The 27,646-nt window shown below is 41.5% G+C and overlaps 2 protein-coding genes and 1 long non-coding RNA gene across 9 annotated transcripts in view; 1 reads left to right on the forward strand and 2 right to left on the reverse strand.

Moving 5' to 3' along the window:
- Window positions 1-3,154, forward strand: part of Gldn (gliomedin) — a 40,925-nt gene extending 37,771 nt beyond the window's left edge. Inside the window, exons 9-10 of the mRNA XM_006971585.4 lie at window positions 1,020-1,170; window positions 2,366-3,154. Coding sequence (XP_006971647.2) covers window positions 1,020-1,170; window positions 2,366-2,846 — 632 coding nt within the window. The 3' untranslated portion in view covers window positions 2,847-3,154. The remainder of the gene's footprint in view (window positions 1-1,019; window positions 1,171-2,365) is intronic.
- Window positions 3,155-5,376: 2,222 nt separating this feature from the next.
- Window positions 5,377-8,715, reverse strand: LOC143274255 (uncharacterized). The gene is made up of 2 exons (XR_013052745.1): window positions 6,126-8,715; window positions 5,377-5,884 (listed from the first exon to the last, which is right to left on the reverse strand). It is a non-coding gene; the product is annotated as an uncharacterized LOC143274255 (long non-coding RNA).
- A 4,056-nt stretch (window positions 8,716-12,771) lies between these two features.
- The window catches only part of Dmxl2 (Dmx like 2), a 132,458-nt gene continuing 117,583 nt past the window's right edge, over window positions 12,772-27,646 (reverse strand). For 5 of the 7 annotated variants that reach the window (XM_076576291.1, XM_042280953.2, XM_042280952.2 and 2 more), the window contains 11 exons: window positions 25,695-25,757; window positions 24,815-24,901; window positions 24,614-24,735; window positions 22,037-22,175; window positions 21,256-21,316; window positions 21,026-21,153; window positions 20,451-20,528; window positions 17,671-17,762; window positions 16,970-17,022; window positions 15,266-15,483; window positions 12,772-14,249 (listed from right to left, as the gene is read on the reverse strand). In XM_076576291.1, the coding sequence (XP_076432406.1) occupies window positions 14,040-14,249; window positions 15,266-15,483; window positions 16,970-17,022; window positions 17,671-17,762; window positions 20,451-20,528; window positions 21,026-21,153; window positions 21,256-21,316; window positions 22,037-22,175; window positions 24,614-24,735; window positions 24,815-24,901; window positions 25,695-25,757 (1,251 nt within the window). In that variant the 3' untranslated portion in view covers window positions 12,772-14,039. The remainder of the gene's footprint in view (window positions 14,250-15,265; window positions 15,484-16,969; window positions 17,023-17,670; window positions 17,763-20,450; window positions 20,529-21,025; window positions 21,154-21,255; window positions 21,317-22,036; window positions 22,176-24,613; window positions 24,736-24,814; window positions 24,902-25,694; window positions 25,758-27,646) is intronic. The other 2 variants (XM_042280955.2, XM_042280954.2) reach the window with 1 other exon arrangement.

The following is a 27,646-nucleotide window of genomic DNA, read 5'->3' on the forward strand; positions in this document are numbered from 1 at the left end:
TCCTGAGTGCTGGGATTAAAGGTGTGCACCACTACCGCCCAGCATTCCAGTTTTAACATAATAGGCAGAAGGAAATAAACAGTATGACATCTACAGGTTTTATCAAATAACAATAACATGGAAGTGATATGAGACAAATTATGCCACACAAGTACTAACCATATGGCTCTAAGATCTGATGTGATACAGCCTTAGATATAAAAGACAAATTCTGTGCCCACCATCCATTGTTCTCTGAGTTTCATACCATCCTGTGAGAGTATTTAGGGCCAGGTTTCTCACATATTTGTTGGACAGAGGCCAAGGGAGAAGGCAAAGAGCCATCTCAGCCATTTTCCCATGTCTGAACCTCCCCATGTCTGAACCTCCCATGTCTGAACGCTCTCCATGTCTGAACCTCCCCAGTCTGAACCCTCCCCAGTCTGAACCCTCCCATGTCTGAACCCTCCCCAGTCTGGACCCTCCCATGTCTGAACCCTCCCCAGTCTGGACCCTCCCATGTCTGAACCCTCCCATGTCTGAACCCTCCCATGTCTGAACCCTCCCATGTCTGAACCTTCTCCATGTCTGAACCTTCTTCATGTCTGAACGCAGGACCAGTCATACTGTTCCCAAAAGATGTGATTGAAGTGGCCAGTTGTAGTAACAATGGCCTCATTCAGGAAGGGTCTGACAGTACACATTGATTGAAAAGAAGCTAAGAGCTGCTTCTTTATTTCATCAGCACCAGCTCATCAGTGCAATAATAACCTTCACCTACCAAGCTGAGGGGTTGGGGTTCAAAGGAAAAGAGAAATGCTGTGTAGGAGTAGCAGTGGTCTTGGCAGGTAGCAAGAGGTGGGAGCCAGCAAGCACAACTGAGCCGAGGATTTGTTCCTGGAATGGATTTGTGCCACCTGATTTTACAACTTCTAGAGTGGGGTGGGTGGGACGGGACAATGTTCTCTCAGTAGCCCGACTTTTCACGCGCAGGGCTGTGAGGGCGGGTGGGTGACAGCCTCCCCGTCCCTCTCCTGCAGGAATCATGGTGAAGGAGTTCAAAGACCTGCCCGCACTTCTCAATGGCAGCTCCACCCTCATCCACCTCCCACATTACTTCCACGGCTGTGGGCACGCGGTCTACAACAACTCTCTCTACTACCACAAAGGCGGCTCCAACACCATAGTGAGGTGAGCCGCCTGGACGGACCCCTGTGCCCTGCTGGGACTCCTCACAGGTCTCACGCTGCGCCCGCCCGGTGTGTGGTGTGTGCTGTCTCCTGCAGTGGTTTAGATGTGTTTGGGGCATTCCATCTATTCCTCCCGAGTACTGGAGATTATAGTCTTGCGTGGCCACCGCCGGGCTTGGGTGAGCTGATTGGGTAGGGAACCTGTCCTAAGCCTGGGATCTTTATCAAGCCGCAAGCCTAGAGCTGAAGGAGGGGCGGCAGACACCTCCCCCAGCCCCACGGGGCTAGAGAGCAGCACAGAATTCCAGCACTCGGGAGCTGGTACTGCGGAGCCCTTCCCAAGTGCTTGCTCTTTTCTGGCGGCTTTTCAGCTCACTTCGGGTTTTCTAGTCTCGTTCTGTTTGCCGTACTTCCTGAAGGCCTATCACAGTCACACACGCCTTGCCTTCTGCGGTCTGCTGCTCAATGGCGCCCTCTGGTGTTTTCTTTTAGCCCAATAGTCTAGATAGACTCACTCCCCGATTATAGGTAGCGCTTGAATCGTAATTCACTTTTTGATACGATTTCGGTTTGGAGTCTGAGAAATCAGACCCCAGAAGCTAAGGGATGTGGAATTCCATGCTGTGGTTGTATTTATCAGCCCCAATCGGACAAGAAAATTGTCTTCACAACCTTTGTTCTATCTCTTCTCAGCTGGTGACTTTTCTCTCAATTTAAATTGTCTTAAAAAAAAAAAAAAGGAATATCCAGAAGACTTGGGGGTTTTAAGACCCAGACTTAGGAGTTAGAGATGTATCTCAGTTGAGAGAGTGTCTGAAGCTCTGACTTTGATCTCCAGTACTGCAGAACCTAGGCGTGGTGTTGCTGTGTGTAATCCTAGCACTTGGCAGGCAGAGGCGGGAGGATTAGGTGTTCAAGGCCATCCTCAGCTACATCAATAATTTGAGGATGGTCTTTAACACCACACTGCTCTCTCCCTTGCTTCTGATAGCACAGGCTAGTCACTGACCTTCACAGCCTTGCTGCCCAGAACACTGAAAGGCAAGTTGAAGAGAAGCTGCCTTTTTTTGGCCACAGAAAACATCAGGTCTGGGTCCAGGCCCTGCTAATTCAGTTTTATAAGGATCCTAACAAACCGCCTGTGCCCACAGACATGGCTACTCTGCTCTAACTTATTTTTTAAAATCATGTTTCAGATTTGAATTTGGCAAAGAGACACCCCAGACTCTGAAGCTTGAAAATGCTTTGTATTTTGATCGAAAATACCTCTTTGCAAATTCCAAGACTTACTTCAACATAGCTGTGGATGAGAAGGGCATCTGGATTATCTATGCTTCGAGTGTGGATGGCTCAAGCATCCTTGTAGCACAGCTGGATGAGAGGACATTCTCTGTGTTGCAACACATCAATACCACGTACCCCAAATCCAAGGCTGGCAACGCCTTCATAGCTCAGGGAATCCTCTACGTCACCGACACCAAAGATATGAGGGTCACGTTTGCCTTTGATCTGTTCAGAGGAAAACAGATCCACGCAAACTTTGATTTCAGAATGTCCTCAACTGTTCTTGCCATGTTATCATACAACATGAGGGATCAGCATTTATATTCATGGGAAGACGGCCATCTGATGCTTTATCCTGTACGGTTTTCATCAGCAGCATCGAGCCAGAGATAGGCTGCTGCCTGTTTCTTCATTACACTCCACGTGTTCCCTGGGGCTTGTGCGAGCCCTGCAGAAAGCTTGTCTGTAAGGGATATCCAGGTACTCGGAGCATAACCCATGCCACGGGACTCGTGCAAGCAGCGACCCCCCTTTAAACCGGGTTGCTTAGATAGCTACAGATTGGAAGTGGAAAATGGCTGAAATCTCGAGATTCCTCCTCAAACTCGGAAAGTTGGCTCTCTTCCTTGGGCCTTAGTTTCCCCATTGGTAATATGAAACACCTGAATATGTTGATAACAATTTCCTCTACCTGCATGAAATTCTATGATTCTTGGCTGATTATATATTAGATTGCTTTCTGGTTGGTTTTTCCCCCCTACATGTAAACACATTTATCTTTGGCTTGAGGGATGAACTCATGGGCAATGACTTACATTTGATATCTAGAGAAGGCTCTCACTGGCTCTGAAGGCTTCTAAGGTGCCATGTTTTCCATGATTTGGTATTTTTCTCTGGAGGTGCACCTGTCACCACAGAATGGTCATTCTTTTTGGCTCCTAAGTACAAACCCAAGATTAGTGAAACCTGGGAATAGCTGCAGGCTCAGGTCTCTGAACGAAACTGCATCAAGCCCTTCTAGGGGCCTGTCTATTTCTAATCATGCCTGTTTGTTGCTGGGGAGCATAAACACGGATTCCTCAGCTCATGGCCACTCCTGCCAAGGCTACGGGATTGCTATCAGAGTGTTAAACACTGAGTGGGCAATAGTCTGGTCAGAACCTGGGGACATGATGGTTTTTCAGAAGAGAGGCATCATGTGCAGTCACTCTCTAGAATGCGGGATGACATCTGGCTCGAAGGCCAGAGTCAATCTATCTCCCACTCCTGTAAGGGGCGTCACATTCCTGCACCAAAGAACCATACTGCAGACCATGACAGCCACGAAGCATGGCAGTTCTGAAAAATGCCAAAACATTACTACCCAATCCTTACCACCCAAACGAAGTAAGTGAACCTCCAGTCAGCAAGGTATTCTCTCCAAATGGTTCTCAAGGTTTGATCTGTTCCTCTTGGACAGTAAGAAAATGATCGTTTCATTGGCTCCTACACATCCTTAAACAGGCATGTTTTCTGCCAAGCCCTTCAGCCTGGCACTGAGTCCTAGGCAGGGCCATGGAGGTCAAGAGGGAGCTGAGAATTTCATTGCCCCCGAAGACAGGAAGAGAAACTACAGAAACTGTCCAGGAAAGACTGGACAACAATTTGTTCCAGTGTGTGTGTTCTGAAACATCTTCTCTGGACCCAAACCCATTCTCAGGGGCCCCGTGGCCTGCTTTGGGGCCCCGTGGCCTGCTTTGATCTTTTTAATGGAAGCACTTTAAGACTTGGGGTGTGCATATTTAACTATTTAAATTTTCCCGACCTCTGAAAACACCCAGGCAGCTGTTAGTGGTGCACTGGCTGAGTTCTCAAGCTAATGGGCCCCGAAGCTTCTCCACCTCTCCATTGGTTGGTCCACCAGTCGTCACAGCTTTTGAAGATATTCTCTCAGATTCAGCTGTTGCAATGAGGAGTTCTCCTGTTTTTTTCAGTGTCTAATGAATGCTATTGTTCCTTCAAAATGTACAAATACGTGGTACTGTTTCTGAGTACAGTAAACCTGGATATAAACATAATTCCCTTACTATTACTTAGTAGTATTACTGAGAATTGATACAATACTAACTGGACATATATCACAAGCAAAATAGTTTAGTTATTGAATTAGCTCACACAGTTTTGGTATCTGAACTATCAAATACCTTGTCTTTTTGTTTGTTTGTTTGTTTGTTTGTTTTGTTTTTTGAGACAGGGTTTCTCTGTGTAGTTTTTGATGCCTGTCCTGGATCTCACTCTGTAGACCAGGCTGGCCTCGAACTCACAGAGATCCACCTGGCTCTGCCTCCCAAGTGCTGGGATTAAAGGCGTGTGCCACTACTGCCCGGCATTCGTCTATTTTTTGGTTGTTTGTTTTTAACAGGGTATTTGTTTACCCAGGGGTCAAGTGATCTTGCTGTATCAGCCTCCTGAGTGCTGGCACCACAGACACAGTGGCTCTTTGTCTCTCTTAACTGTGGGTGAGGAACCATGCACTCACTATTAGAGAGGCTCAGACTGAGCTTTTTACATGCTTCTTTTCATTGTTGTTTCTTTTGCTATGGTATACAGTAGGATTAAAACAAATGAGGCTGACTGAGGCTTAATGACAGTTTGTCTTTACAGAAGAAGACTTAAGATTTTGTTTTCTTGCAAACAATACTTCATTCTATATCACTCAACACACACACAACACGGGAAACCTCACCCGGCCCAGACATGGACAGGATTGACAGATTGATAGCTCTTTCTTGATTACACACACACACACACACACACACACACACACACACACACACACACACATACACACACACACACATACACAAATGCACACACACGTGCACATACACAAATGCACACACACAGGTGTTTCAGGCTCACTGCTGAAATGGGAAGCACAGCCTTGTGTTTTAAGTCAAGATATTATTTTAATCATCCCCACTGTCACTTAATGCCAGAGTTGTTCTAAAAGCACTTTGCATCTCTCTATATGAAATCAAATAATTCTTGAATTCTTCTCAAATCTAAAGTGGATACCATCCCACTAGAAATCATACCTTCCAGTTTTGGAGCTAGGCCAGATACATCAAAACATTTTCTTTTAACCGATATAGAGTCCAACTAATGTACAGGTGCCTCTGGCCTCAGTGCATCATGTGGAAGAGATGATGGGACAGGGGAAGTATTCCAGGCTGGATGCTTCTGGTCTTGGGTTCCTTCAAAGTCTCTTTACCAAAAGGTGAAATGTCAAATGAGAAAGCACAGTTCTTGAAAAGTCAGCCATGGTCTTCCAGCCATACCAAGTACACTTGACCTTTGCCTAGCTGGTGTGAAGCTCCCTGAAGGAGGAGCGAGGGACGGAGTTCTTCCATTCTCACAGCACCATGTCTTGTTTCTCACACAGTTCCCATCTGTAACCACAGATTCCAAATGATCAGCAAATAACAATTGTAATTAGTAAAATAAATTTATCCTGAACATAATCACATGTAGAAACAAGTGTATTGTTATTTCTCTCTCTCTCTCTCTCTCTCTCTCTCTCTCTCTCTCTATATATATATATATATATATATATATATATATATATATATATATATATATATATATATTTATTACACGGCTGTTGGTTACTACAATGGGACTGTCACTTACTGCACTGTTACAGGTATCTTGCCATGCTGGTCACTGTTGTGGTTCACAGGTGTCACAGCCTGGTAGGACTGACTTGCTTCCCTCCCTTTGCAGCTGGCTTAGTAGTTTCTGGTACCGTGGAAGTCACTGGGGAAGAGGCTTTCAGGTGAGGTGCAGCTCAGATCATCCAACTGCTGTGTCCTAACTATATGGTGTCCTAAGCAGTCAGACTTGCCTTCAACCTCGGAAAAGCAACCAAGAGCAACAGTCTATTATTTGGGAGTCGCTTGAACTACTTTGACAAGCCATTCAAAGGAAGTTTCTCATGCCTGGTGCTGGGGTTGGTTCTTGTGGGAAAGACTGTCAAGTGGCATGACTTCTTTTAAGCTCTCTCTGTGTGTAGATGCACACACATGCACACACACACATATAACATATAATTTTACTTTAATATTCCTTGAGGCTTTACCAAACAACCTTGGAGTTATTTGTCCCTCCCCCACACCTTCTGTATAGACCACACCCCCAGTTGGAGACCTCTGCCCATTTTTCCATTTTCCAATTTGTATCACCAGTATCCTACTATTCTCCTCCCAACCCCCAACCCCCATCTATGATCCTTTTATACTTTCCTGGTTTCTGTGGCTACTCCATGTTGTATATTCATATATACCTTGGAGCTAGGACCTGGAGATGAGCGAAAACAGGTGGTGTTTCTCTGAGTCTGGGTTACCTCACTAAATATAGTATTTTCTAGGTCCACCCATTCATGATTACATTTTTCTTTAGCACTGAATGGTATCCCATTGTATATATGTACCACATTTTCATTACCCATTTATTTGTTGGAGGACATTTAGGCTGGTTCTATTTCCTAGCTATTGTGAATACAGCAGCATTGAACAATGCCGAGCAAGTTACCTGTGGAATAAGATGCTGAGTACCTTGGGCATATGCAAACAAGTGGTATTGCTGGGTCAAAAGACAGACGTCTTTTTTAATTTTTTGAGGATTATCCACACTGATTTCCAGAGTGGCTGCACTGATTTTTATTCCCACTAATAGTGAATGAGAGTTGCTCTTTCCCACAACTTGACAGAAACTGTCCGTGGTTTTGTTGATCTTGGCCATTCTGAGATGAAATCTCAAAAGCTGTTTTAAATGCTAAAACTGATGGACATTTTTGATGTATTTCATAGACATTTTTATTCTATCAAGAACTCTCTGTTTAGATCTCTAGCCCATTTGGTTCCTTGATTCTATTTTTTTAGCTCTTTGTATATTCTGGATATTAATCCTGTCAGATGTATTGCTAGAAAACAAATCTCTCCATCTGTAGGTCTCTTCACTTGTTTCCTCAGCTGTACAGCAGCTTTTTAGTTTTATGAGGTCCCACCTGTCAATTGTTAGCTATAATTTTTGGGCAAATGAAGTCCAATTTATTAAGCCCTTTCCTACACCTAGATCGTGTAGGTGTCTTCTTCTAGCATTTTTGGTGTTTTGGGTTTAAAATTGGGGTCTCTGATCAACTTGGAGATAATTTCTGCACAGGGTGGTAGGTGCAAGTTTAATTTCATTTTTCTGCATCTGGACATCCAGTTTCCCTAGCACCAATTATTGAAGATTTTTTTTTCTCTTGTGCATGTTTTTTGTCTGTTAAATATGAGATGGTTGTACTCATGTTTGGGCCTTCCATTTCAAAACATGTCTGTTTTGTGCCAGTACTATATTGTTTTTGTTTCTATAGCTCTATTAATGTATCTTGAACTCTGTAATGGCAATCCCTCCAGTATTCATTCTGTTCAAGATTGCTTTGGCTGTAAAGGATCTTTTCTGGTTCCATATAAATTTTAGGATTTTTTTTCTATTTCTATAAAGAATGTTATAGACATTTTGATTAAGATTGCATTAAATCTATAAATTGCTTTTGGTAGGATGGTTATTTTCACAGTATCATTTCTACTCTAGTGTTTATTTTCTCAATCTTCAAGTTATTTAAAGTTTTCATTGTAGATCTTTTGCCTCCTTAGTGAGGCTTAATTCAAGATATTTTACTGTCTTTGATGCTGTTGTAAATGGGAATGTGTCCATGACCTCTTTTTCAGTGTGCTTGTTGTTGGTGTATAGAAAGCTACTAATTTTTTTAAGTTGATCTTGTACCCTACGGTTTTGCTGAAAGTGTTTTGTTTCTAGTTTTCTGGTGGAACTTTTTGGGATCACTTATATGTATCATATTGTTTTCAAAAAAATGTATTTATTGGTTTATGTATGTTGAAGTAACCCTGCACTTCAGGGATAAAGTCAACTTGATTGTGGTGATCTTGATGCACCTGTATTCTGTTTGAGATTTTTCTCCCTCCTCTGTCTTTACCTAGTTTGGGTATTAGAATAAAACTAACAACAAATTGGGGATTGGTCCTTCTATTTATAGTTTTTGAATAATTTAAGAAGTACTGGTTGTAGTTCTTTGAAAATCAGGTATAATTCTGTTGCAAATATGTTTGGGCCTGAGGGTTTTTTTGTTTGTTTGTTTGGTTGGTTGGTTGGTTTGGTTTAGTTTGGTTTGGTTTGTTTTAGACAAAAGGCTTTTTATTACTGTTTCAATCTCTTGTCTTATGGGTCTGTTTAGGTTGTTAATCTCAGTTTAACTTTGGTAATTTGGATGAGCCAAGAAACTCAACCATGTATTTCCGGTTTTCCAGTTTACAGGGTTTTAAGGTTTTGCTGTTTCTTTGGAGTTCACTGTTCTATTTTCCTGCTCATTTCTGATTCTGTTAGCTTTTTTCCCTTTTGGTTAGGTGGACCAAAGGTCCATTCTCTTGTTTTTCTTCTCAAAGAACCAGCTCTGAGACTTACAGATTCTTTGAAACTTTGTTTCAGTTTTATTAATTTGTACTTTGTTATTATTTGTTGCCCTCTATTGGGTTTGGGCTTGGTTTGTTCTTGTTTTTTCCAAATTCTTGAGTTGCATCTAAGTCATTTATTACTACTCTCTGATTTTTTTTTAATGGTAGGTACTTAGAGCTATAAACTTCCCTCTTAGAAGTGTGTCCCAAAAGCTTTGTTGTATTGTGTTTTTATTTTCATTTGGCTCCAGAATATTTTTCTTTCCTGACTTCTTGAACCCATTCATGATTCAATAAAGGGTTAATATCCTTCTTAGTTTAATTTGCTGTTGATTTTAAATTTTATTGCATAATGGTTGGCTAGGATACATGGATTTCAATTTTACTGTATTTATTAAGGTTTGTGGTGGTATTGTGTTCCCCAAAATATTGTGCACCCTAATAAGTTTATCTGGGGTCAGAGGACAGCCACTAGATACAAAGGCTAGAAAATGGTGGCACTCACACCTTTAATCCTAGCATTCCGGAGGCAGAAATCCCTCTGGATCTCTGTGAGTTCGAGGCCACATTGGAAATGGCCAGGCATGGTGACACACGCCTTTAATCCCAGAAAGCGAGCCTTTAATCTCAGGGAGTGATGGTAGAAAGCAGAAAGGTATATAAGGCATGAGGACCAGGAACTAGAAGCTTTTGGCTGGTTAAGCTTTTAGGCTTTTGAGCAACACAGTTCAGCTGAGATCCATTCTGGATGAAGACTCAGAGGCTTCCAGTCTGAGGAAACAGGATCAGCTGAGGAACTGGCAAAGTGAGATAGCTGTGGCTTGCTCTGTATCTCTGATCTTCCAGCTTCACCCCAATAACTGGCCTCGGGTTTGATTTTATTAATAAGAACTTTTAAGATTCATGCTTCAAAGGTTTGTTTTGTGTGCTGGCATGTGGTCTATTTTAGAGAAGTTTCTATGTACTGTTGAATATATATGTGTTAGTGTCTGGGTGGAATATTCTGCAGATGTGTTAGGTCTATTTGATATGTTATTTAAGTCGGAGGTTTCTGTATTTTTTTGTCCAGATGACCTATTAGAAAATGTGGGGTGTTTAAATAATGTACTATTACTGGATATATGTTAATCTGTGTCTTTATCTCCATTAGTTGCTATGAAATTAGGTATACTGGAATTGGGTACACATATGCTTAGTGTTGAACTACTTTTTGATTAACTTGATTAGAATGAGGTGCCTTTGTCTCTCCTGATGCCTTTAGTTTGAAGTCTATTTTTGTCAGATACTAGGATGGCAATTCCAGCTTGCTTCTTGATTCCATCTGCTTGAAATAAAAATATTTTTTTTTCTTTTTTTCCCTTTAAAGTGGCATGTGCCCATCTTTAAAACTAAAGTGAGTTTCTTGTAGACAACAGACAGATGGAGTTTTCTTATTTTTCTTAATCCATCTAGATTATTTGGGGATGGTAGTGGAGGGTCTCACTATGTAGCTCCAACTGGCCTGGAACTTGCTACATAGACCAGGCTGGTCTTGAACTCATAAAGATACATCTGGCTCTGTGTCCTGTGCCACCATGCCCAGCTAGCCTGTGTCTTTTAACTGAAGAGTTGAGGCCATTCACATTTGGAGTTACTATTGAAAGTTTTGTGTGTATTGTGGTCATTTTGTTACTATTTTGCAGTTTTGTGATTTGTATTTCATTTAATTGTTTTGTTTTTCTTTGTAAAGTTGCTTTGACTGAGTTTATTCCTCTTTTCAATGTAAAATATAGCTTCCATTACTCTGTTTAGCATTTTCATTGTTGGGTAGGAACCTTTTAGGCTGTTTGTATCATTAAAAGTTTTTATTTCTCCTTCAACTATGGCATATAGTTTTGCTAGGTAGTAGTCTAGGGTGGCAGTTGTGGTCTTTTAGAACTTGGAGTTCAGTGTTCCAAACTCTCCTGGCTTTCGGTTTCCATTGAGAAATTAGGTGTTGTTCTCTGGTGGGTTTTTCTTTCTATGTGACTTGTATTTTCTTTTGTAGCTTTCAACGTATTTTCCTTATTCTGTATATTTAAGTGTTTTAACTATGATTGCTATAGGATGTTTCTTTTTTGGTCTTGTCTAGTTAAGAGTTCTGTGTGTTTCTTAGATCTAGTCAATGCCATTGACCTGGGATTCTTTCTCATCTATACTTGTAATTCGAACGGTCTTAGGGGTTATCTCCTATTTCTTGCATATTCCTTTCCTATGCTTAATTTTTTTAATATTTTTTGCTTACTTGATAAAGGTCCTGTGGTGGTTTGAATGAGAATGGCCCGCATGGGTTCATATGTTTGAGTAGCTGGACTCCAGCTGGTGGAACAGTTTGGAAAGGGTTAGGAGGTGTGGGCTTGTTGGAGGTGTGTCACGTGGGCAGGTTTTGAGACTCCAAAAGCTTCCCACCCCCCTCAGGGTGCTCTCTGCTTCTAGTCTGTGGACTGGCATGTGTGCTCTCCACTTGTGCTCCGGCAGCATGCCTGCATGCCTGCAGCCTGCTGCCACTGTGGCAATGAATTTCTATCCCTCTGCAACCCAAGTTCCAACCGAACACTTCTTAAGTACTCTTGGTCATGGTGCTTCATCCAGCACCAGAAGAGTGATGGAAACATTTGTTTTATCTTTGGGTCTTGATAGTCTATCTTCCGCCAGACTCATTCTACTTATAAGGCTTCCCCCAAGTCTTCTCATTGGGATATTGAGTTTTTCAATTCCATCTTCCTTTCTATCTATTAAATCCAGCTTTCAAATATTGAATTATATCTATCATTTCATTCAGCCATGTATTTGTTTTTTTCTTGAACATCACTCAGGTGTTTATTATTTTTCTTTTGGAGGTTCAGTCAAGTGTTTATTTCTGTCTTCTTTCAATTTCTTGAATTCTTTGATAAGAGTTTCATTGGACCTGACATTCATCTAGGCAGTAGAGAACACTTCTTCAGGACTAGCAAGTTTGATGGAAGACATACTGTTTTTGTTTTTGTGATTTGACCTGGGAATGTGGACTTCTTTCTCTGCATATCTGATATGATAATCTGGGCTTCCTTCGATTTGGGGGCCAATGAAAGAGATGTGTAACCTGAGCTGGGCCAGGTAAAGCTGGTGGATGAGCTGTTTAATTGAAGCTGGCTGGTAAATACAATATAGCTCTCAAACCATGGGTCTGGAGCTAGGGCTGAGGGTATTAGATACGACAGTGTGCCAAGGAAATGACACAAGAGGAAAGGAGAGTTCACCGGGAAGAATGGCTCTCTAACAAAGCAGGTTGAAAGGCCACTAATCTGGAGCTAGTCCTGGGGGTATGGAGACTGCCACAGGCAGGGAGGGAATGGAGACAGGAAAGAGGGATGGAAAAGGGAAGAAGTGACTTACCCAACAAGGGCAGCTCACAAACAAAGAGTAGGCTGCCAGGCCATGGGTCTGGAGCTCGGCTGGTGGGTTTGCGGACAGTGTCAGGTCAGGGAAACAAAGCAAAGGGAAGAAGTGACTTACCCAGCACAGGGCGTTCACAGACCATCCCTGTGTTCTGAAAGCTTATGATGGCTGATCTTGGCTGTCACTGTAACATACCTGGGAAGAACAACCTCAATTGAAGAACTGCCTCCATCAGAGTGGTATGTGGGCATGTCTGCAGGGCAGTTCTTGATTGCTAATACCAAGTCCTCTGGGCAGTGCCATCCCCAGACAAGGTTCAGTGAAGCAAGCATCCGCTCAGCTCTCAATTTCCATCTCACTAGAAGTGCGTCTTGTATACATGATGTTCCACAGATAATGTGTGAATGAATCAACAGCTTAAGGGCTTATAATTTCTCTAATAGTTAATCATTTTATTAAAATTAACTCTTAAAAACAGTGTCAAAGAATGCCAGACCAGTCTACTTAAATAGGCCAATTAAAATAAAACTCTAACAGATAACATTTCTTTTACACATGTATTTCACAGCATGAGTACCACATTGCCATCAGAGAAAGGTGCTTTATACCATTATGTTTCACTATTTACCACGTAGGCATCAAACATTCTCATTACATGATGAGACAATTTGCTGGTAAACACTTAAACACATACAGACACTGGTTTCAATATTGCAACATACTTTTGGTCATAATGAAGGAAATACATCAAAATATGACATTGGCTAATATTTTACAAGCAAATAATATTTAACTCTGCATAGTTTATACAAGAGGCTGTGGCAATAAATAATATCACCAATCTCATCAACTGGCCACAAAAAGCCTAACATTCATTTAATTGATATGAAATGGTCTACTGGTGTAGTTTCAACATAGCCTTAAATATGCCTTATTAACCTTAATTAAATACATGAAAAGAAAAAGTACTAAACTGGACTAAGAAGGTATGTTTTGCTTAACTACAAATACGCATGTCTAACATATTACATTCCTGACATAAAGGCAAATATTTTAATAGAAAAACTAGCAGTCCAAAAAATGTCAATGTGCAAATCGTGAGGAAAACATTGCATTTCAATTTGCACTCATTTGCAAGTTACAGTACTAGCTCGGTATAAACACGACCAGGAAAACTATTCAGCTGGAAGAATGAGACTGACTGGGCACAGCTCCACAGTTAACAAGTGCTTCTGGTGGTCTAGAGCGTCTAACACCTCAGGACTATCCTTCATTCAACAAAGGAGGCATGCTTCATCCATGATGGGAACAGGAAGAAAAACCTGAATCAGCAATGTTTTCTTCCTCAATTTGGTATAAAGGCCCTGTTCATTATTTTAACTTACTGTCAGCTAACCTCAAGTGTTTCTGAATCAGCTTTGTTACATGATGTAAAGAATAGCTTCCCTTCATACAATACAAGGTTGATTTTTTTTTAATGTGTCAGTGCTATGACAAGGTACATGCACTCTACCAACCTGGGGAGGCAACGCTCAGGTAGAGTAAAGCCCAGCTTGCATCAGATTCAAATTCCACAGAGATTCTCTGATTATTTTCAAGGTGTTAACAGTGTCTTGGAAAGCAGAACTGGCTAATTCTTGCATTACCTCTTTTAACTGAGAGGTATATCAAAGTAAACCCCCAGTCTTTCAAACTACAGAATGTCAAGAATTCTATTAGGGATGTTAAAAGCACTAGGCAGAACCCTGGTTTTCAGTGTGCCATCTGCACCACAGGAAAACAGTCGATTGTCCTGGCTGATGTCAATCTGCATGACTCCAGCTCCAATGTTCCGGAATATGGACTGCTTAGCATGTTCATTCTTAAATGAATGAATTAGGCCATGACCTGTCAATCTCCACACCTAATTTAAAAAGAAAATAAAAATGGTCAGTCATTAAAATGAGAGACCCAAAATAAAAGTATGGCCCTCACTTCTGTTCCTTGGCCTAACTAATTACCAAAGTCCAATTTCCTGCTGACTGCTGCTTTCCTAACAGTCGGTATAAACACTACCAGGAAAAATATTCAGCTGGAAAGAATGAGAATGACCATCACTCACAAAAAGCACAGCCTATCCTTAGACTTACTGCTTTTTCTTCCAAATTTCTCTCTTCACATTCTGTTATAGTTTTACATTTCACACACACACACACACACACACACACACACACACACACACACACACATATATATCTCACCAATTCAACCAAATATTTAATCTAATAAAATGTTTCCATGTGAAGCTAGGTCTAGTGCAAAATGAAAGTAATATGGTACTACCTCACTTACCTGGAAACATTCCCTCAGTTATGAGTACCAAGGACAGAGATAGAGAAAAGGAAGAAAATCCCAAGGTATCAAATAAATTTGGTCAAATGTATCCATGTGTTAATTAAACCCACCCACTAGGGACTAGTGGTAGACCTTGTTAGTGAGTGTTTGCCTAGCATCATGAAGTTCTGAGCTCAAATCTTCATCATTAGAAAACAAAAAAACCTCGAACATTTTACTCAAAACAAGTCCCTTTTATTACTATTTTGTGATGCTAGGGATGGAACCCAGAACCTTGCACATGTAAGCAGGTTTTCTACCACTGAGTTGCACTCCAGCCCCTTCCAGATTCACAGCAATAATAACCTGAGAGTCCAGTGAATTTGATTATTAGCTGGATTTCCAAAGAAGAATGCTTTAGAAAGAGCCATACAGAAGTAAATTAGGGCTAGGTGGGGCTGGCATGTCAAGGGCATCCAGTACTCGACAAGGCTTTACTTCAATGCCTCCATTTCAGACTACAGGGGTCGTGTTTTCTCTTTCCTAGCAGTCTGGACAACAGGAAAAGATTAGCATAGTTCATTCCCATCTCCTGTGCTTACTTACTTTTATATTGCCTTCGGCAGAACCTGTAGTGAAGTACTCCTCACAGGGGTCCAGAGCTAAAGCTTTAATAGCTGAGTCATGTGCCTGGAAGGTGTGCATTAGCTGTCTCTGTCTAATGTCAAAGATGCAGATGTAACCTTTCCTGCCTCCAGAGATCAGAAGCTGTTGTTTGGGGGCGTACTGGAGTACCGTGGCACCGTGGTCATGACATGTGAAACCTGGAAAGAGAAAAACACCAGGAGACTTTCCCCAAACAACATCCAGCTTTTGGTTCTGATGCTTAAACCCACATTTAAAAATACAGGAGTTAATAGTGCACTTTTTCCATTCCAAGTGTTATGACTTGTTTAGAAAGTATCTCCCAACAGGTTCATGTGTTGAGGATTTGTCCCCAGATACCAGGGGCAGGAATCCAAGCACTAAGAGATGACAGCCACAGGGGCCCTGGCTTCAGCTCTTGATTCTACAGGGGAAGGTTCCTAATTTGACAGCATTACTGGGACACTGGAGGGTGGGCCTGGCTACAGGAATACATCACTGGAGGCAGGTTTCCTTTGGACCGTATTTTGTATGGCCTTTCCTTTTGCTCTGCTTCCTGTCTACCTGGAGGAGTGGGGGGGGGGGTGCCTCATCACATGTTCTCTGCTGTGATGTTTTACCTCCTCACAGGCCAGCAGACCATGAAGAGAGGCCTCTGGGACCCTGAACCACAACCAACTCTTCTTCCTTTAGTTGTTTCTGTCAGATATTCTGCACAGCCACAGAAGGACAATCAGGAAAACTAAAGAACATCCATCTTTTTTTTTTTTTTTTTTTTGGTTTTTTCAAGACAGGGTTTCTCTGTGTAGCTTTGCGCCTTTCCTGGGACTCACTTGGTAGCCCAGGCTAGCCTCGAACTCACAGAGATCCGCCTGCCTCTGCCTCCCCAGTGCTGGGATTAAAGGCGTGCGCCACCACCGCCCGGCATGAACATCCATCTTTTAAGTCATGGAATTCCTGAAACCCTAAAATTATACTCATCAGATCAACATGAAACATGAACAGAAAAAACGTGTTTAAAACCAAGTCCCAAAATCTGTGCCTCATACAAAGTATGGAGAAGCATCATCTATGGGACTAGCACACTGACTCTCACTAATGTGCACCGCACGCACATTAATTTCGAGTGTTTCTAAGAGCACGGAGAAGCAGAAGGGGAACCCATCCTCAGTGGTGCGCTCACTCGCCTCATCACCACCCAGCAGCACGGACCCACAGGATGCTGTCCTCATCCAAAGATCCCTGTGACTAAGAACTCTCAACCTCATGCACCTGAGTACTTCAGTCACGAGCTAAGGAGCTGTCCTTCGGCTACAGTCTGGACACGTGTCTCCAGATGTTTCTGCTCATGGCACCACTAGGTGGTAGCAGCACTCATGGAAGGAAGGGAGGTAACTCCATGAAGAGGATCCCAATTCTTCTCCCCTCTGCTTCCTGGAGGTGGCAGGGAGAGCAGCCGCCTCCACCTCATACTCCCTCAGTGAGTACTTCTCACCAGACTCCAAGGACAATCAAGCAGGGGCTGAACCTGTTAGCTGAAATAAACCTCTTCTTTCTATACACAGTCTTCCACATCAACCCACGAGCAAACACTGGGTTCATGAAGTCAAGTCAAACCTCGAGAGCATTCCTTCATAATGTGTCAAAAATCACATCTTAACTCACCATGAATGAGGCTGTTTCCAGGTGATATTAATGTGTCCCAGAGGCATACATTTCTTTTAAAGAAATAACAAAGTACATCAGAAACAATTCATCTAAAACCATTAATAAGGACAAATTTTGTCAAGAAAAATATTTGTACTTGTTTGAGATTTCCAACTAGAGTGAGGGTGGTCTCTCTTCTAAGAGTTTACCTTTCCCAAACTAGGATCAGCTTGTTTCCTAAGGTGATGATGTCCCTGTCAGCACACCCCCAGCCCACCTCTTCCTGTTACCCTGCTGCAGAACAGGGAAATGACTTCCTCAGTAGAAGGGTACTTTCTATATCCCGGGGCAGGAATCACTTCAAGGGAATGGGCACTATTCATAGCATGCAGCTAATGAAAACAGTGTGAGGGGGAAATGCAAAGAATCATGACTATAGCATGCCAAATACTTGTTACTTCTAAAGAACTTTATAAACAGAGCTTTGAAAAGACTACATCACTTCAGCATAGAAATGATAAATGTTTCTATAGACTACATTAGGAGAAATTTTTGTTTTGTTTCCTTCTGATAAGGAAAGCCATTGCAAGGATTGTAAAACATTTAAAAAAAATTCCTTGGATTAAAAAAAAAAAAACCTACTAAAAGAAATCCTTACTTTTTAGGAAAAATAGCTTATGCCTAAAATTTTATTCTTTTCTTTGTTTCTGTCAACCTACCTATTGTCATTGGACTGTCCAGATGTTGCAACTAGACTTGAAGAGGTGATAAATGCAAAGTCACTTGTGGCCTTACTGTGGCACTGCCAACTCTAGGGACCAAAACAGAACCAATGTTATCTAAAACTCCAGTAGCAACTGAAAGAATACAAATACTGTCCCACCAACGGCATGCGAGACTCAGAGTGAGATTATGTATTTTTAAATTTTACTTTTCCTTTTTGTTGACTTTGATACAGGTTCTTGATAGGATCTCGAGCTGCTTCAAACTCATGATCCTCAACTTCCCAAGTGATGGACCACCACACCCAACAACAACAGTGTTTTAAACTCCATCTGGATGGAGGAAGAGTGCTGCAGGTCCACACTGTGGGGTGGCCTGAGAGCCAGCCTCCTCCAGACTAAACAGCCTAACTCACTCTTCTTTAGAACGCAGACGTGCACTGTGTGCTTAGTACTCAGAACCTGCAGGCCACAGTGCACCTAGAGGCCACACAACCAGCTTTCCCTTCTTCCTAAGTAGAAGATAAGGCACAGCACTTTACAGAATTTCTAATGTGCACAAAGAACAAAGAAGTCAGTATGAATTAGGTGTGACTGCCTCTCCCCATTTCTAATCCTCCCATTTCTTTTAGGTTAGTATTTATTTTTTGAGACTATAAAGTATTAAAAGTTGTAACGATATGACCTCACAAATAAATTTTTTTCCTATTGGAGGAAGCATTATGTTTGTAATCATGTTCCTAATTCTCAGGACAAATTGCAAGAGTTAAATAGTTTAAAATTATCTTTCATGTTAGAAAGTCTTAAACTATTTGAGAATTCAGTGAAATTAAAAATAAATCTACGTAAGTCTCTGAAACTTCTAAGCTCTTTTCTTTCCTTTTTATTTTTTGTTTTTGTTTGTTTGTTTGTTTTTTGAGACAGGGCTTCTCTGCATAACAATCCTGGCTGTTCTGGAACTTGCTTTGTAGACCAGGCTGGCCTTGAAATCACAGAGATCCACAAGCCTCTGTCTCCCAAGTGCTGGGATCAAAGGTGTGAGCCACCACACCTGACAACTTCTAAGCTCTTAATTAAAATAGTTTACCAAAAAGATTCAGTCTAGAGTTTAAAAAAAGTGATAGCAAGAGGATACAGATATTTGCAGATTACTTTGATAATATCCAGTAATTTAAAACTTAGAACTAGTTGGTAGATACACTGAATTAAAGGTTATATTCTTTAATCAGGCACAGCAGCTTCTGTATACCTTTAATCCCAGCACTCAGGAGGCAGAATCAGACAGATCTCTGAGTTTGAGGCCAGGCTGTCAACAGAGCACGTTCCAAGACAGCCAACAGCTACATAGAAAGACCCTGTCTCAAAAAAACAATTAAGCCGGGCGGTGGTGGTGCACACCTTTAATCCCAGCACTCAGGAGGCAGAGGCAGGCGGATCTCTGTGAGTTTGAGGCCAGCCTGGTCTATGGAGCAAGATCCAGGAAAGGCGCAAAGCTACACAGAAAAACCCTGTCTAGAAAAAAAAAATTATAGTTTTTGGATTATAAGAAAAGAACAGGGCACTATAGTATATGCACTAACAGACACAATGATGGGTGTCTATAGCATCAGCTACTTGGAAGGCTGAGGCAGGAAGATCATCATTTGAGCCTAAGATTCAAAGGTCAACCTGGGCTGCAGCAAGACTCTACCCCAAACTAAACAGATGAACTTACTAAAGACATCTGATTAGATGAAGAGCACAGACAGTTTTAGTGCTGACAACCGTGAATAACTTGATAAACTAATAGTCTAAATCATAGCGAACAGTAACCTGAGGAGTAATCTCTACCTTGTCCACCTAACACAGGCTGTGCTGTAAGAGACGTAGTCAAGTTAACGTTGTAGTCTAGATACCAAAATCTACCTTTGCCACCTTTGTGCTCTCTATGGCCACCCAAGCTCTGCCAATCACAAACACACTTTTTGAAGTAGTCCTGAACAAAGCCTAAAAGCCTAAAACTGCCCTAAAGACTCCTAAGAAGTTCCAGCAATGTGGGAAACTGTCCACCAAGCCAAGTGTGTTCCTTTCCTGCTCTATCAGGTGATGAGAACAGAAATTTCAAAGTGAGGGCCCAAATGGAAGATGCTGGCCAGGGTATTTACAAATAAACAGGACACCAGGGTAGGAACAAATATGGCTGGTCCTATAATAATTAATAAAAAGTAAACAAAATTATTCCAAAATAAATAAATAAACAGGACATCATTCTGCACGAGCTGATCAGACTGAAGGCAAAACATGATTACTTGCATTTCTTAGAAGACATGGCAGTATGCAGGTATTTAACACAATATGGATAAATGTGTAAAGTACCCTTTTAGGACTAGAGTATAATTTGGTAAGAAGGAAAAATTCTGAAGGAAATTAGTGCTCAGAACCTATTTGAATCTTAATTATACTTAACAAAATCCTACAACTAAAATTTAGTCATCATGAATAAAAACATTGTATTTTAAAAAGAATTGTTTCCAATAAGGACAAAAGTACCATTAAAAAGGTATCCTGACTTGAGCTGTACACAGGGAAAATCCATGATTGCCCTTTAAGGTAAAAAGCAAAAGTTGTTTGCTGTTGTTTGGTAATTTCTGTCTCAACTGAGGCAAGATGGATAGCTCATGCTGGGCAGAACCGTCATTTTCCCACAGAAGCACTACTGAGATCCCCGTTAGAAGCAGACACTTCATCTGTAACACTATGTTCTCTGCATGCGCTCTGGGAACGTGAGGGGCACTTACCATGTAAGGTTTAGGATTCGATGCAGTTTGGTTGACTTGCCAGATACTCAGAAAACCCTCTCCATCTGCAACCCCACACTGTAAGAAGAGCATTAACATCAAACACAGACTCAGACTCACTGCCAGAGGGCAGATCAACCTCGAGATGGGAGACTTGTGGGACCCCCCTTCACAGAGCGTCCTACGGCTGTGGCCCACTGTGCTTCCCACAGTCTGAGCACCCTGCCTTCCCCTCCATCTTCTAAGTGTGCTCCACACCCGCCTACTGCCCTCCCCTAAGCCTCCGCAACACAGGGAGGGAGAAACTGGGTGTCACTAAGACTCCAGCAAGCTGGGGGATGCTAACAGCACGTGGGGCAGAGGTAGTTTTCTTTCACACAGGGCTGAAATGAATGACTGGATAAATGACTGCACTAAGTTTTGTGAATCTTTGTCTCTACTGTAAGAAAAAAGGCCACATAAACAGAATCCAATAAACTGACTGCTCAGTTCAACCCCAGGGTCATTAAAACTTTTGACAGAGTTTTAATCAGTATTTCATCCTCAGCATGCACCACTAACTCCCAGGAACGAACCTTGTTGCCTTGTGAGTTGAAATACAATCTAGTAACTCTTGCGTTGCCAGCTTGACGGAAACAGACAAGCTGCTGAGGTCGTGTCCATTCAAACATCCGGACACTGCCATCCTGGGCACCTGTGAGATCTAAACACAGAAGGTGGGGAGTAAGACACTCAAGACTTTCAATAATTCCCATTCAAATGAAAAAGTCACTCAAAACCCTTAGATGACAAATAAACTACTCACAGTACTGATGGACAGGGTGTGAAGTCATTCTCTTCACATTGTGGAGGTTCCTTTTCATGAGCTTTAAAAGGAGGAAAAGGGATTTACTCTGTACTTGGTCCAGAAGGGACGAGGAAGAACAAGCATCAGAGTAGTTCTCATGTCATTCAACCTCCTGAAAAACTAACTGAGATATACCCTGCTGAGGATTCTGGAACGTTTAACATACATTTGTGTGAACATTGTGTGAACTTACAGGTCCTACAGCCCTGCCCTGTGAAGACGTTACAAACTGCTTCATCTAGGGACTAAGGGACTCTCTTCCAACTGCCCCCTCCCCAAGAACTATCAGATCTAGCTATGTAGCCCAGGCTAGCCTCAAATTTGCAATCTTCCCACCTCAGCCTTCTGCATGTGATGATTACAAGCATGAACCACTGCACCCAGCTGGTATCCAGATTCTTCAGAGCAGAGCATGAAAGACTAGAGCTCCTTCAACTAGTGACCAAGAAGAATTAATCTTCAGTAATCTGAGGCAATTTTCCAATATAAATAGACATGAACCCCTCTTTGACTTTGCTTTACCATTCTGTGTCTCAGTTTGTTCACCTATAAAATGATACTGGAGGATAGTAACATCCATTCCAAACTGTGGTTGATATGTGAAAAGATCATTCACTAGCGAAACTCAAAGTCAATCAGTTATTCTCATCTTTAGGATCACTTCTATGCCAAGTAACTTCAATGTACTGCTTGAGGAACCCATACCCAGAAACCACATGTGTCTAGAAAGAAGACATACCACAGTAGCTCCCGTGCTGGTCTGCCCACTGCCGAGCCATGGCAGAGATGGGGGCGGATGCACCTGGCTCGTAGAATGGGAGGCTGTACCAGGCTGATACAGGGTTGTGGTGGATCCTCGATAATCAATATCATCTGAACTGTGGAAAACCATAGCATGTTACTCTGGAAGTTTTGTTCTCTCAACACAAATCCAATTAGAGATTTTATACAACCAGAAAAGATTCTCTTTAATGTTTTTTTCTGAGAATACAGATTTAGTAAGGGTTTACTTTTTTGTTTTGTTTTTGGTTTTTGTTTTTCAAGACAGGGTTTCTCTGTGTGACGGCTCTGGCTGTCCTGGAGCTTGATTTGTAGACAAGGCTATAACTCACAGAGTGTGCCACAACTGCCTGGTACTTTTTTTTTTTTCATAGTTTTTTTTCTTTGGTAGTTAAACTATTTTAAAAAATAGATTTAAATATCCATTGATTAAAAACTTAGGCACAGATCTGGGCAGTGGTAGCACACACATACACAGTCTAATGTATTATTTATCTCTGTGAGCAGATTTATTGCTACAAAATTAGACCAAGTGTTTGTTTTAGAGTGTTTTAACCCTCTGCGAGGATTTATACACAGCCAACGGTTGATGGGATAGGGAGAGACATTTTCTTCAAGTGGTACAGCACTGGTAAGGTGCCAGTGGTCCTATAAAAACCATAATGAAATCCAACAGGTCACAAACACACACACAAAAGACAGGAAAGGTGAAGGGGAGCTAGCTGAGAAAATGAAAGAGTATCAGTTGGGAGCAGAGAGGGACAAAGAGCCTAATAATAACATGATTAAAATATATTATGTGTATGTGTGAGAACAACATAATAAAAACTTTTAAAAAAGTATTCAGCACGCTGGGCGGTGGTGGCGCACGACTTTAATCCCAGCACTCGGGAGGCAGAGCCAGGCAGATCTCTGTGAGTTCGAGGCTAGCCCGGTCTACAGAGCAAGATCCAGAACAGGCACCAAAACTACACAGAGAAACCCTGTCTCAAAAAACTAAAAAGTATTTAGCACAAATTTTATTTTGATTAAACATAAGTATTAAGTGACCTCTTTCACACAGGTAGCCCATATATCAAATTATTTTATTTTACACTTATTTATTTGCTTGGTTTTTATTTTTGTGTATGTGTGGTCTATGTGTTTTCAGCTATACGGACCTATGGAAGGTTGAAGTCAGGTGCCTTCCTCAATTGCTCTCCACTGTATTCTTTAGAGGCAGTAAACGGAGCACCACATTTCTGCCAGGCTGCATGGCCAGCAAGCCCCTGGACCCACCTCTCACTGTTTTGCCAGTGCCAGTGTTATAGGTACTTGCTACTCAGTTTTGGATGGGTCCTGGGGATCCAGATTCAGGTTCTCATGATTATGCAGCAAACAGTTTACCAACAGAGCTCTCTCTAGTTCCTTTATTTGCTTGTTTTTAGACAAGGTCTTGCTATGCAGCCTAGACTGGCCTTGAACTTGAGATACTCTTTTATCTGACTCTCCCAAGTGCCAGAATTACAGGTATGAACCACCATGTCCAACTACCCCTGCCCTCCTGCCCTCTTGCCCTCCCGCCCTCCCACCCCAGACGCAACTGAACCCAGGACTCCTGAATGCTAAATAGGGGCTCTGAGCTACAGCCCTAACCCCAAATTATATTTTTAAGGAAATAAGAAATATGATTTTAAAGCTTTGTTAAAGCTTTTCGTAAAAGCTTTAAAGCTTTTCTTAAGGCCTAAGGTCCTACTACTTAGGAGTTCAATTTCATGCTCTGCTTCATGGTGGGCTGCAGAATAGTCAGGGCAACTGAGACACTGTCTTAAAAATCCAAAAACAAATAGGAAAAAAAAATCTTAAAATAAAAAAATCTTAAAATATTAATTTCATCACATAAAAGTGTGAATGTAAGCTGAGGGTGGCACTATGTACTATATTACATGGTTCTATCCACTCTAAACTGTGACTAAAGCCTGGCTATAGACTAACAAAAGGATAAACATGGGAAGCAGGCCCCCAGGGTACCGTCCTAAGACATAAAATTCCTGACTGGAGAAAAGCAACAAAAGACAAACATGTAGGGAAAGCCAAAAGTTAAAAAGTGCTGCAAAACTCTTCAGATGACAACTAAAGTTGTTGACATTTTTATCTGCAGAGATACTTCATCAAGTGATAAGCAACATTGCAGAATTCATGAGACCAATTCAATTAGTCTAAAAATTTATGCATACTATTTTTCTACTTTCATTATCTAGATCAGTTAAATTTACTGACTACTACATACATTTCCTTGGGGTTAAATGTCAAAGTGGCAGTTTTAAACCTTAGACCTTCATAGCAGACATTATTCTGGTTTAAATATTATGAAAAGTTTAATGGGAAAATTATGAGTAATTTATAAATTTTAATATTAGCAAAGACCTTCTACTGTCCACTAAACCCATTAGGTTTGTTTCTTGCACAGCTGAAGAGAGGTGTATCTTTCTTAGCCCAACAATTTAGCACGCACTGGCTGAAGACAATGGTATTTATAATTAGTCACGAGACACACCTTTTAGATTCTCTATCATATTCTTCTCCAATCCATATATATGACTGACAGGCCAGCAGAGAAGTGACATCAAGTTCTTGAACATCATGTGTTGAAGCCAAAACAATTTCATTACAGTTTGCCTATAAAGCAAAGGCAGACAATGATTTGGGCAATTTCACCAAAAATCAGCACATTGTTGACACTGACTACAATTTTTACCTTATTAATAGAAAATGCCATGATCATGTCAGATTCCTTATGAATGACCTTTGCCTTCCCTCCTGGATAGCCCAGATCAGCTTCGACCTACAAAACATTGCTGAGGGTTAGCTGTTGCTCCGTGACTCCACACAGACACACACACACACCCACAGGATTACAGCTGGGTAAGAAGAAAATGTAGCAGCAGCAGGAAGAGGGAGTGGGGGAGCATTAGTGTGTGGGGAATTAGTTGTGGAAATCTGCTCTCATGCTCTGAAGCTCTGTAATCAAACACCCGAATTCTGAAGAATCCCAATGTGAATGCATAGTAATGATTACAAAAGATGGCCAAAATTTTTCAAAATTTACATATTCATTTTAGCTCTTCCAAATATGCACAAATATTCTGTAATAAGTGTGTGTGTGTGTGAGAGAGAGAGAGAGAGGAAGAGAGAGAGAGAGAGAGAGAGAGAGAGAGAGAGAGAGAGAGAGAGAGAGAGAGAGAGAGAGAAAGGCATAAGCGAAGGACAGAGTAGGCCATGGAACAGGGAGACAGGGAGAGCCCAGGAAGATGAAGGACAAAAGAATGAAGACTTGTCAGAAGAAGGAGAGGTGTCTGGAGAATCTGAGACAAACGGGAAGCAAGAGAAGGAGAGCCAAGAAGAAAGACCAGCTGTGTTTAAAACAGACTCAAAAATGGAACAGCAGTGGAGATGAGAACAAGAAAGAGCAGAGCAGAGCAGAGCAGAGCTAGACACAGGTGGCTCCTCCCTCTGCTCCGGGCGCTGTGAGCAGCAAGTTCTCTTCCTCAGCTGGGCAGCCACAGTTAGCACGAGAGAGGAGGGTTAGCTCCGAGAACAGTGCAAAGTGAGCCCCGGAGACGCGCAGGGGAGACTACCTTGACATGGCAATCTTCTGCTACGGAGTTGTGTTTGACCTGCTCCACATGTTCTTCTACAGACTACATAACACCACACCGTCACAAACGCAAAACACATGCATAAAACAAATCATAGAGAGAATGAAAAATTTCAAGCTAGAATGGTTATCATACAAAGATGACAAAACTGACTTCAAAAAATCAAATTAGATAAAACAAAGTATCAGATGAACAAAGCAAAAGCAAAACAGGATAACTAAAATTACTCTATCATATACACATGAAAACAAAAACTATTTCAAAATAAAAATTTATTATTTATATACCATTTATGTAACTTAAAATTCTTCAAACTATAATCTCTAAAAATAAGACCTACTTCCTTTAATTTTGTGTTACATACATGTATATATAGATATATGTGCATGTGGTCACATGGAGGCCAGAATTCAATACCGAGTGTCTTCCTCAGTAGCTCGTCACCTTATTTTTTGAAAGAGGGCCTCTCACTGAATCTGGAGCTCATCAACTACCAGCCAGCAAACTTCCTGGATCCAGCTGTCTCTGCCTCCCCAGTTCTGGGTGTGGAGATATGCTGCTGCATATGGACTTTCCCTGGGGACTGGGGAGTCTGACCTATGTCCTTACACTTGCAGAGGGACTGACTTATGCCTGAGCCATCTCTCCAGTTATATCCTTAGTTCCTGCCCCCGCCCCTGTTTATTTTTGTATGTCTAAGGTTTGAAGGACTGAACCCACGGCTTCACACTGCTTTCATTCTTACTTATTAACAAATCTGAATAATCATGTAATCAGAAATTATTCTCCTTGTAAATAAATGTTTGCGAGGATGAGACACAGGAAAGAGAGCACACTTGTTGGCACCCTGCTTGACAAGTCCTAGGAGAGGTACAACTGGAAATGTCCCTCTACTACGGGAACCTCAGAAGACATGATCAGAGCCTGAATCTTCTCCCCAGTGTTCCTGATGTGACAATTTCCATTCAAATTCTCTGACCCTCCTTTGAGGACCACTTTTGGGGGGGGCGGTTTGCAGCAATGAAGCCTGGTAACAATGAAGCACCCAGGGAAACACGGGGATTCTTCTATTCTAAGAGTGGTTAACTCAGTGAAAGTCAGTCACTGAAGATCGCTTGCTAAGTCAACTAGTTGGTTTGACACATTTATTGATTTGACAAAAGCTTGATTTGTGGAATATTTTTTCTTTAACTTGATAAATAAAGCTATCTTCTTATAATATGTCAAAAAATTCAAATGTTTTAGAATTAGCCAACATGTCAGCTTTTGTTTTTAAATTTTTTATTTATGTGTGTATATATATATATATATATATATATATATATATATATGTATGTATGTATGTATGTGTTTTTCAGTGTGTATATACCACATGTGTGGGGGTGACCTTAGAGGCCAGAGACAGTGTCAGATCCCCTGGAGTAGGAGGTAGAGGCAGTTGTGAGCTGCCAGACACAGGAGCTAGGAACAGACCTCAGGTCCTCTGCAAGAGTAGCCAGTGCTCTTAACTGCTGAGTGTGTTCTCTCTCCCTCTCTTTCTCTCTCAAAGATTTTTTTTAAAGGATTTTACTAATCAATTTACCAAATTTGTTGATCACCAAAATCCTACTCCCAAACCTACAGAGATAAAGCACACCTGTTGGAGATGTTATTTCTGGGCCTAGTGATCAGTTTTTAATCTTAAAAGACTTAATATCCTAAATTCTTTTCTCAAAGAAAACGTAGTTTCAACAGATCTGTACTTTTTGATACAGCAGCCATGTGGCTACTAAAAATTAAAGAAAACTGGACACTCAGTCCTATGGGCCACATTTCATGCTCAGTCACAGGGGACTGCAGGGCGGCACAGAGAGACTACACTGTAGCACAAATCCTAAATGGTCTTATAATAAAAACCCGGAGCCAGACATTGGGGTGAACACTGAAAGATC

Source organism: Peromyscus maniculatus, chromosome 7 (assembly GCF_049852395.1).
Source record: "Peromyscus maniculatus bairdii isolate BWxNUB_F1_BW_parent chromosome 7, HU_Pman_BW_mat_3.1, whole genome shotgun sequence".
NCBI lineage: Eukaryota > Metazoa > Chordata > Mammalia > Rodentia > Cricetidae > Peromyscus > Peromyscus maniculatus.